This window comes from Punica granatum, unplaced genomic scaffold (assembly GCF_007655135.1).
Source record: "Punica granatum isolate Tunisia-2019 unplaced genomic scaffold, ASM765513v2 Contig00022, whole genome shotgun sequence".
Taxonomy (NCBI): Eukaryota; Viridiplantae; Streptophyta; class Magnoliopsida; order Myrtales; family Lythraceae; genus Punica; species Punica granatum.
The window spans coordinates 50,626-60,732 of NW_022204041.1; the positions used below are offsets into that span (position 1 = coordinate 50,626).

General features: G+C 37.2%; 2 protein-coding genes across 2 annotated transcripts; one reads left to right on the forward strand and one right to left on the reverse strand.

Moving 5' to 3' along the window:
- Window positions 1–458: 458 nt before the first annotated feature.
- Window positions 459–869, forward strand: LOC116189818 (antifungal protein ginkbilobin-like protein). Its single transcript, XM_031519559.1, has one exon. It carries the CDS (start codon window positions 459–461, stop codon window positions 867–869), a length of 411 nt encoding a protein of 136 aa, XP_031375419.1.
- A 6,711-nt stretch (window positions 870–7,580) lies between these two features.
- LOC116189816 (E3 ubiquitin-protein ligase ATL42-like) lies at window positions 7,581–9,522 on the reverse strand. The gene has a single exon (XM_031519557.1). It carries the CDS (start codon window positions 9,397–9,399, stop codon window positions 8,002–8,004), a length of 1,398 nt encoding a protein of 465 aa, XP_031375417.1. The 5' UTR covers window positions 9,400–9,522; the 3' UTR covers window positions 7,581–8,001.
- Between the last annotated feature and the right edge of the window lie 585 nt (window positions 9,523–10,107).

Below are 10,107 nucleotides of genomic sequence, written 5' to 3' on the forward strand. Positions count from 1 at the left end.
AGAATAAAAGGACAGGTCAATAAAAGTTAACAGAATATTATCCGGGATGTTTTAACGATGTTGGTCAACACAGTAAAATGTTTAGAATGTCAATTGTTCTTAGAAATAGGAGTAATTGTTATTTAAGAAAATAACCTCAAGAGAAAATAGCGTAATTTATCCTAAATTAAATTATTAAAATGAATAAATAAAAAGGAGCGGCAAAAGTATTAAAAACCCAATGATTGTCCAATATCATACAATGCTATATATAGATATATATATATTAGTCAAGGTCACTATATATGTATTTTCCTGCCAAATACTACATAGAAAAGCCAAAAGTTGGAGCAAATCCCAATAAATATCAGATTGGATCAAAATGGTTCTCCTTCGTATATATATTTGTTTCCATACTTAGAAGTTTCCTCAAACTCAAAGAGATTGAAACGACCAGTCAAGAAAGAAGAAAGTTTACTATGGATGCTCTCCTAAGAGCTGCAATAATTGCAATCGGGCTACTTTGTATCTCCAATTGTACCAAATATTCCGCCGGTGAAGCAGATTATACACTGCTGTCCAAAATCTGCAATGGTCAAGAATTTTCGGATATGCGCTGGATTAACAATAAGCACTCTGTCCTGAAGCGATTAATAGGAATCACCCCAAATGCTGGCTTCAATCATTACGAGAAGTCTTCGTCTTCCGACCATATTGTCTATGGCCATGCAGCATGCAACGGAGAACTCTTGAAAGAAGACTGCCATTTGTGCCTACTTAGCGCTTACCAGTGGCTATCCGATGATGACTGTCCCAAACGGACCATGGGGGCTCAAGTTCATCTCCGTGATTGTAGATTTAGGTTTGAAATTTATGATTTTGAGGATTGATACTTAAACTCGACCTACCGTAAGAAATGATATTACATAACTCCCCGTAAGCCACGTCTTTTTCATGTTCAATGTATTGAGCTTGGGCACACACAGAGCAATTATCAAATCCCCGTGGTATCAATTCATGTATGTGCTTGTGCGCTTTAACGATATGATGATGTATCCTCGATAAGTTACAAATAAAGTATATGAGCATACTTTTTGTATTACATTAGAAAAGGACCAACGGGGAGTTTTTTTATTCCCCCCCCCCCCGATTCTCAGTTTTTTTTTCCTTTCAATTTTTACAATTTTTTAGCTTTCCCCTTCTGACACTAGCTAGTAGATGACCCTATTGAACCATGGAGCCAAGTATCCGGTCTGAGAATAGTTATTTGATTATTTCGTGAAAAGCACTTTTTTTTTCAACTTTAATAGAGAAAAATCGAACGAATTTCATATAGAAATACTAGATATATACAAATTAAGAAATATGCAATGATTTCTTTTGTCAAATTTTAGGTTGCAAGTGGGAAATCTCTTCCCACGTGCGGAAACTATTGTTTTCTTTTATCTTCACATTTTTTAAACAAAAAAAATTCCCCATTTTGTCTAGTGTTTTTAGATCTGGCCTTTTTTTTTTCTGAAGAGTTTTTAAATCTGGCTTGCGAAAGGTAGCAGGTACCCTAGTTGATCTGTCTAGACAAATGATGATTGCTATGGACAGACAAGTTATCTCAAAAATATTTTTCCCTCAACTTTTATCTAGATTTGTTCATTTGTTTACAAATTTGCCTACATTTGAGGGAAACTATATGGTCCAATCGCTTATTTTATAAAATCATTTTTTGAATCATTGAGCTGCATCATTGATAAATAAATTAATAATTTATTGATCATCTTCCTACCTTTTAGCCTCTTTCCCTTGTTTGACTTATATTAATTTTCAGTCTCGAGTGTTTCAATTATTTTGCCTCTTTACGGCCTTTTTCATTTTATACACATGAACCTGCTTGCCCTCAAGAAACTTCTCTGCAATATGGCTCCTAGTCCTGACGGCCATAATCTTGGCTGGGGTATCATCGGAACTGGACATAGCATATTTTAGGGTTAATTATCAAAAAAAAAATTGTACTTTTCATCAATTTCTTCATGAATAATAATAATAATTATTATTATTAATATTTTTATTTTTGCATGAATTCATCAATTATCAATTTGATAACATATTCACTAGAAACCACTTTTCCCGTCGATTTTAATGTGATTTTTTGATGTGGAACTTAACAGTGTTACATGGCTCACGAAACTAAAACAACCAAATTGGCAGGAAAAATATAATTATCTTTTAGAAAAATGAATGTCAAAACCTTACGCGGAGGAAGAGGAGGGGTGTCTGCATTGTGGCCTCGCTAGCAATCACCAAGCCCGCCCAATCAAGGCCTCTGGTGCACAGTGGTGCCAACGGCCCACATGAACAATTGTATCAGCTAGCGAGGCCCGCACACGACACTCTTTACTCTCCCTTTCCCTTTCACGATACGTTTTTTTTTTTTTTTTTAATTTGGAGTGGTGGAGACCTCCCTGAAGACCACCACCGCCTTTGGTCCGTTTGCTGACGACAACTTGTCGACGATAGCTGAGATCGCCTAATTGTGGCCGCTGCCAAGGCCCATACAGCGAGTCCTTCCTCATCTCCCTTCACATTGGGGATTTCATTTTTTTTTAAATTCCTTTTTAAATTTTTGGGATCCACTTGGTCAGCATCCATGAGCCGAGTGGCACTATTAAGTTCTATGTCTAAAAATCCCGTTGAAGTTGACAGAGAAAGCGTTATTGTACTAAATATTATACCAAGTCGATAGTTGATAAATTCAATGCAAAAGAAAATAGTTCGTGTTAAATTCAACAAAAAGTGCAAAATTCAAATATTTTCTTTTTGATGATTAACTTTTTTTTATTATATATTTTGAGAAACTGTATAGACAGAGTTCGTCCTGCACTTATTACTCTCGACCTACGTTAATAATTTGAATGCTTGCTGCAATAGTTTCGCAGAGGCTCATAACCATGATGTCTAATTTGAATTTAATTGAATGTCCTTGGGCTTGATTAATGTAAATGACCATTCTCTGTATATTTATGAATGTGGCCGTGTATGCATGTGAAGGAATAATCGAGTCAAAATTGGTCAAATTACAATTGAAGTCCAATTGTGCAATGATCATGCAAATTGGGTTTAATTACATGGGATTAAGGTTTAAGAGATATCAATTAAGGGTCTTCGGTGTCTTGGGAAGGTCTTCGTGGCCTTGAGGGTGGGTCATTAGGACCTGGGATCAATTTAACCGGTTAAAGTCCCTCAATTTGATTAATCGATGATTAATTGAATTTAAATCCAATTCTTGTGGAGAAATTGATAAATCAATATTAAAATGTTTAATCAAGTAAATTCAAACATTGAAAATCGTGGGATGAAAGGAAAATTCATGTGTCAAGTCTAAGGTTAAATGGAAGGTCCTCGGACCTCGAGAGTAGGATTTTTGCAGATTTTTTTGGGAATAATTGGCAAAATCATGTACATAGGACTTGTAAATAAAGAATCCCAGAATAAAAGGTCAAAAGTCCAATAAAATAAGTAGACTTAGAAAAATGGCTAGAATTTCATTGGTTACGAGCCTTAGATCCATTGTGTGTCTCTTTGGGCTCTAGGCTTGCTTAGTAGGCTCATTGGTCAATATTTGACCTGAATGTATAGCCCACCAATGATTTGGCCTGAATGTATGGCGCATGATGAATGTAGACCCGAAGGTGTGGCCCATGTGATGTATGTATGTATGAGGATATATAGGTAAGTATGTGTCGTGCGGAAAGCCATGTAATCTTTTATTCTTTCTTATATAAACTCCTAATTATGACTGTAGACTTTAGGATAAATTGGACTTATAATAAAAAAGTATTAGAAATCAATAGGAGCTCAGGAGGGTACTGAAATGGCGGGTTATTAGTTTGCAAACTTCTAATCTCGTAATGAAATTCCCGGATCTAGTTCTTTGGTTCAAAGACCGAGTTAACTTTAAATCCTTAAGTTGTTAGTATCTTTGTCTCCTTAGGTGATTTAGGTGGCTCATCGACCAATGACACAATGTAGTGATGACTCCAATCAAGATGGGCCCCAGGTACAGAGACTAATAGAATTTTCTAGTCAGGGCGGAGGCCTAAAAATCATGTTTGTGGGACAGTGGGAGATGCCATGCTAGAGCCACTCAACCCTCGAGACAAGGTTGGCGGCGGCCTCATATCAAGAGGAGGGGGTCGCCGAGGAGGCCCCTACCCTGTGATTTTGCACGAGACTAAAGTCCAAGTCTCAAGCAAAATTGTAGGGGTGGGTGCCTCACTGACGACCATTCCCCTTCCGCCCGGGATGAGGTTATCGGCACCTTCTAAGGTTGCCAATGCTTTTTGAGGTCGTCAGTAACCTCTTTTGCTGCGATGGGGGCTGCTAGTCCACCATCTCGGCAATGAGCCCTAATGCTTTAACTTTTTTCTGAAAGCTCTTCTCCTTTAATTTTGAGTATTTTTTAATACTTTTGTTTTTTCTTTATACTTTGATAAAGGTGGAAATGCCACATCAGCTAGATACCTATAAATAATACTAAAGGCACGTCAGTTAAGGATCAGAATAAGAGATTGTATTATACGTAAAATACGCAATAAGAAATCCAATTTATAACAACCACTATTACCGACTATACGAGTGGCGCGCTTTCGAGATTTTTTTGGAGAATTATATAAAACTTTTCCTCCAATCCTTAATTTTTTTATATTTATTATTTAGAGAAGAATTATTCAGGGAGAAACATTATGAGGTTATTAAATAAATGATTAATCACCTAAAAAAGTATGACCGTTACACTTTTCTTTTTAAATATAGCACCACCTTTAAAAAATAGTATAAAAATGTATGACCTTTATATTTTTTTCTAAATACAGCACGATCTTTACATTTTTTTTCTTCTAAATATAGGACATTTGCATTTGTTTCTCAATATAATATGACCTTTGAAGAGTAGTACAAAAAGACACGACCTTTGCACTTTTTCTTTAATGTAGCTCGACCTTTAAAAAATGGCACAGGAAGGCACGGCCTTCAGGTACGATCTTCTTTTTTAACATGCTAGAATCGCAGTTAAACTCGAAGGTCGTGCCTTTCTATGCCATTTTTTAAAGGTCGTACTACATTTAAGAAAAAGTGCAAATGTTTTATCTTTCTGTGCCATTCTTCAAAGATTGTGCTATATTTAAAAAAAAATGTAAATGTCGTGTCTTTCTGTACTATTTTATAAATCTCGTGGTATATTTAATAAAAAGTGCAAAAGTTGTGATTTTTTAGATGATTAACCCTGAAATGAATGATACAACATAGTTTTATAATGCAAAAGTTGTGATTTTTTAGATGATTAACCCTGAAATGGATGATGCAACATAGTTTTATAATGTAGCTGACAAGTTGTGGGAAATTACTTGCGTAAAACGTGCAAAAGATAATGCACGGATTCCTCAGGCACAAGACACAAAGAAGAAAAAGGACAAATCTCTCATCGATCGCTTACGCGAGTTTAATCAATTAATTAGTCGGTCGGGACAGCAGATTAGGTTTCTTATGCCAGCAATATATTTATTTGGGGACAGCGAATTAGCATGAAATCAGACACTGACTTTGAATCTTCCCCATATTTCACTAAGTCTATAATGGGTAGGACAGACGTCCAATTCTAAAGTTCGAGTTCATCAGATGATGAGATCAATCATCTTATTTCCTAAAAAAAAAAAGATCGTCTTATATTTTAGAAATTTCTTTTTTATTTGAGTTTAACAACTCACTCTTTGGTATGGCTATTACAAACTATAAATATCACATCAATCATTTCAAGTGGCCTGGTCGTGAAGACTCGAGATTTCTTCCTGCCTAATTGTGCAATACTATATTAATTGATAATGCAGATATGAAATTGATTCCTTAAATATTTTAAATTTGCATAAGTTCAAATCGACTAAGAATGAGTGAATCGAGCATAATAATGGAATTAAATTTTTTCAAAAGAAAAAAAAGAAAGATTCGACAAATTATTTTCGAAAGAAATAAGTAGTAAAACTTTTCTGTCGTGGATATTTCTCACATATAATTGCATTTTCACAAGAAATCAAAAGACGCATTTACCCAAGTGGAGCACACCAACCAAAATGTATAAATTCCAGGCTGCACTTCTGACCAAAAAATCGGCGAGCCCCCAGCCAGTCCAGCTTCTTTTTTTCTTTGGGATAAAATTTTTTCCTTACTTTTTTATTTAATTTTTAAATATTTTCTTTATTTTTATTATATTTTAAATTTTTATTGTTTGATTTTTTTATGAGGTGAAAAAGCCACGTCGGCTAGAATACATTTAATACTAATGGCACATCAACTAAAATCAGAAAAATATGTGGTGCAATAAATCTGCGACCTAATTGAAAGTTTATGTTTTGATATAAATGTGAAAATTCATAGTTGTATACCTAATTTATGCAATAAAAAAAAATCCAATTATTATAACGACTTATATTACCGGGCCGGCTACCAAGTGGCTCGGCCGAGTCTTTGAGATTTGTTCAGAGAATTATGTAAAAATATTTTCACCAGAATTCTTTTACATTTATTATTTAGGAAGTATTCTTAAGGGACAAACACCCAATGAATTTTTAAATGAACGGCGCCTTATAGTTTTATAATAGAGCTGATAAGTTGTGGGAAATTACATGCGTAAAACATGCAACAGGTAATGCACGGATTCCTCAAGCAAAAGACATAAAAAAGAAAAAACGACGATTCTCTCACAGATCGCTTACGCCAGTTTAATCAATTAATTAGTCGGTCGGGACAGCGGATTAGGTTTCTTACGCCAGTGATAGATTTATGTGGGGACAGCGAATTAGCGGGAAAGCGAGACACTAACTTTGCATTTTCCCCATAATTCACTAGGCCTATAATTTGAAATATTTGAGTTCACAAGAGGGTAAGATCAATCATTTTATATTATTGGAAATTTCTCTTTAACGTGAGATTAACAACTCGCGGTGGTATTATTCTTTGGTACGCTATTACAAATTATAAATATCACATCTATCCTTTCAAGCGGCTTATTAGTGAAGACTCGAGATTTCGTCCTGCCTTAATTGTGCAACTAGATATAGCCTATTATTTCCGCATAAGATCAAATCGACCAAGAATGAAAAAGGATAGAAGAAAAAGAGTATAAATGCAGTGGCACATAATCATACACTATCGATTGTCAATTAAGATGTTGCATGTTCGATTCGAATTAATGCTAGTTTGATACCCTTTTATTTCTCTCTCTTTTTTTGTGAATTCTATTTCTTAATTTCCTTTTAATTTACTAAAGTATGAGGATCTCTTGTAATCAAATAAGAAAAATTGAAACGATAGGGTACAAAAATGGAATCAAATTTGGGGGGAAAAAGGAAGAAGGAAGATTCAACAAGTTATCTTCTAATAAACAGGGTGGCCACAGCCTCTTGTCTCCTCAGCTCTATTACTTTATTCCTACGAATAATTTGCTAATAATTCATCAATGGAGGGACGGAAGGGGGCTGGAAACCTCTGCTAACTTGATTAAATTAAATAAAATCAGAAAGGAAATATGATCATAAATAGTCCTAGGCAGAGAAAGATTGGATCAAAATCATTCATCAGCGCAGATTGTGAATTTATGAGAAAATTATTCTTACAAATAAATAATTTACTGATCACTAATCACTTCTGCGTCTGCTCCTCCGTTCTTCCCATGAGCCGCTACATCATCAATATCCATATGGCTGTGGTCTTACTAGCAAGTTTTTGGACCGGGTGCAAACCCAACCACTTATTGGTCTAGTAGAAATTTTACAGAGGATAAACGGTTAATTTAAAAGGTGAAATGAAGATCAAAGCTCGTATTCTGTAATCGACAAAATATGGAGTAGAAAAATGTATGTATTTCGGGCAAAAAGGAACTAGGACAAATCTAAGCATTGGTATAGATCGCATAACCGAAAAGCCAGTCTGAAAGTTCAGGCTTTGCTGCTACCGGTATGTGTCGTGAGAAAGGAGGATTTACACAGCAATCGAATCGGGTGTCTGCCTCTTTGTGTTAACATCCGGAGAGTCCTGATGTGAGCGAGACCGTCGCTCCCTGTTAGCAAACCACTGAACTGTTCTTCTTGCAATTGGGAGCCAAAGCTGCCTCCTCCTGTCCTCCTTTCTATTCCCTCCACTGTATCTCCCACTCTTCCCTATATTCGAATCCCCAAACCTCGAGACCGCTGTGATCTCCGACTGTGACCTCTTTACCACATCAGAAATGATATTCGAACCATTTGTGGGCGATAACTGATTCCCAGTGTCAGCTACTGGCCTCGTAGAAGGACCCGAGATTAGGCCGGTTTTATTGATTGAGCTCAACTTGCTCTCAAACAGCCTCTTCCTGTCCATCTCCTCCTTGATCCTCCCTATTTGATTTCTGTCATTCTCAACCCTGTGATCGGCTGTCATGTTGGTGTTCCCCTCGAAAGGTTCCAGGGCTGAGAACCGGTCGCTCGAGAATGCATTAAGCATCTCGGAGTTTAAGAACATCAAGTCAGAGGAGCTCACGTTGCTCCATCGATTCTGGAACACAACATCAGACACAACAATCCTATGCTTGAACTTGTGCAACATCTTTTGATTGGCTTCTTCTTGGTTGATCAAGCTCTCCTCATCCTTGTCATTGCTACTGTTCTTGTTGTTTGAACCCTTGAAGAGTTTACGGAAACTACTTCCTATCCCGACGTTAAATATTGATGAAGATCCGTTCCCGTTCGTGTTTTCCTCCTCTCGTTCAATGAAGATCTCGAGGCTGTTTGGATCCTGAATCCTCTCCGAGTGGCTCGAGTTAAGCAGTCGCATGCTATTGGAGTAGGCAAAGATGCTTGGGTCATCCGGGCTTACCCGATGGCGGCAGATGGGGCAGGTGGAGTGCCGCTCAAGCCAATGGTCGATGCAGTCAATGTGAAATGCGTGCTTGCACTTGGGCAGGAGCCGGAGGATCTCTATGTCCTCGAACTTTGACAGGCAGACCGCGCACTCAAGCCCAGCGCGGGAACCACGGAGGGAGGAGAACCGGAAGAAAGGAAGGGACTCGATCACGGTCTTGTTAATCCCCGAAAACCGCCTGGACCTCGTGAAAGCATTGTTATTGTTGTTGTTACCTGCGTAGGAATCACGGACCCACCTGCCCCGGTGGCAGAACTTGGCGTAGATGAGGAGGATGAAGGTGAGGGCGAACATGATGGTGAGAATCCCTATAACGACTGCTAAGCTCGGTTGGAAGTTGGACTCTGCATCGTTCGGCGACGGAGAATACCGTCTGAGCTGAGCCCGAACAAGAGCACGATGATCAAGTAAATCGAGATTAAGGATGATCAGTAGAAAAACTGGAGGAATGAGAGAGACAATATGTCTAATTTGGTTCATGTCTTTTCACAGGACAGAAATCTTGGCATGGAAAAATGTGGGTCTTGCTGGGAAGACAACAATATATCAGTTTTCAAGGGGAGGTTACTTCTATGGGTCGGCTCCTTATATATAGAAGAAGCATGTGAGACCATCAGAACATGTCTTTCTTTTATTTCCCGGTGAAGCTACGAGCTACTCTCACCTCATTGGTCGAGATTAATCTGTAATCTCTGTTTAATTATCGATTTGATCATGATCATGAAGTGTTTTCAGCAAGTTTCGTGAATCCCTACACTACAGATAAATTTCGCCAACTTATAGCTCCATTTGTCACTAAATTACATTTTCGTGACTTTGACATGTCTTTCTGTGAAATATTTTTGAAATTGTTGGCACTAAAAAACAGAAAAAAAAAGAGAAGAAAAACTGATTCTTCAAAGGTTTTTGCCTGTTTATTCTCTGGGTTTTTGTGTCCACATACGATGGATTAAACAAAGAAATTAATTATATTTAAAATGTTTTTCTATTGTCTAATTGTGTTTCTCTTTCTTGTGTCATGGTTGATTGAATAGTTCTATCCGGAGGTGAGAGGAGTGGCGTAGAGGTGGAGCCGTGGAGGTGCTTAATTGAGTTTATTTATCAATCGGGATCGGGATTGGAAGTCAATTTTCTGGGCATTATCAGTAAAATTTTCGTTTTTATTAATAATAATAATGTCATCTTTCT

Excerpts from the sequence above, each read along its gene's own strand:
- LOC116189816 (XM_031519557.1), bottom strand. The coding sequence starts at position 9,399 with ATGAACCAAATTAGACATATTGTCTCTCTCATTCCTCCAGTTTTTCTA.
- LOC116189818 (XM_031519559.1), top strand. The coding sequence starts at position 459 with ATGGATGCTCTCCTAAGAGCTGCAATAATTGCAATCGGGCTACTTTGT.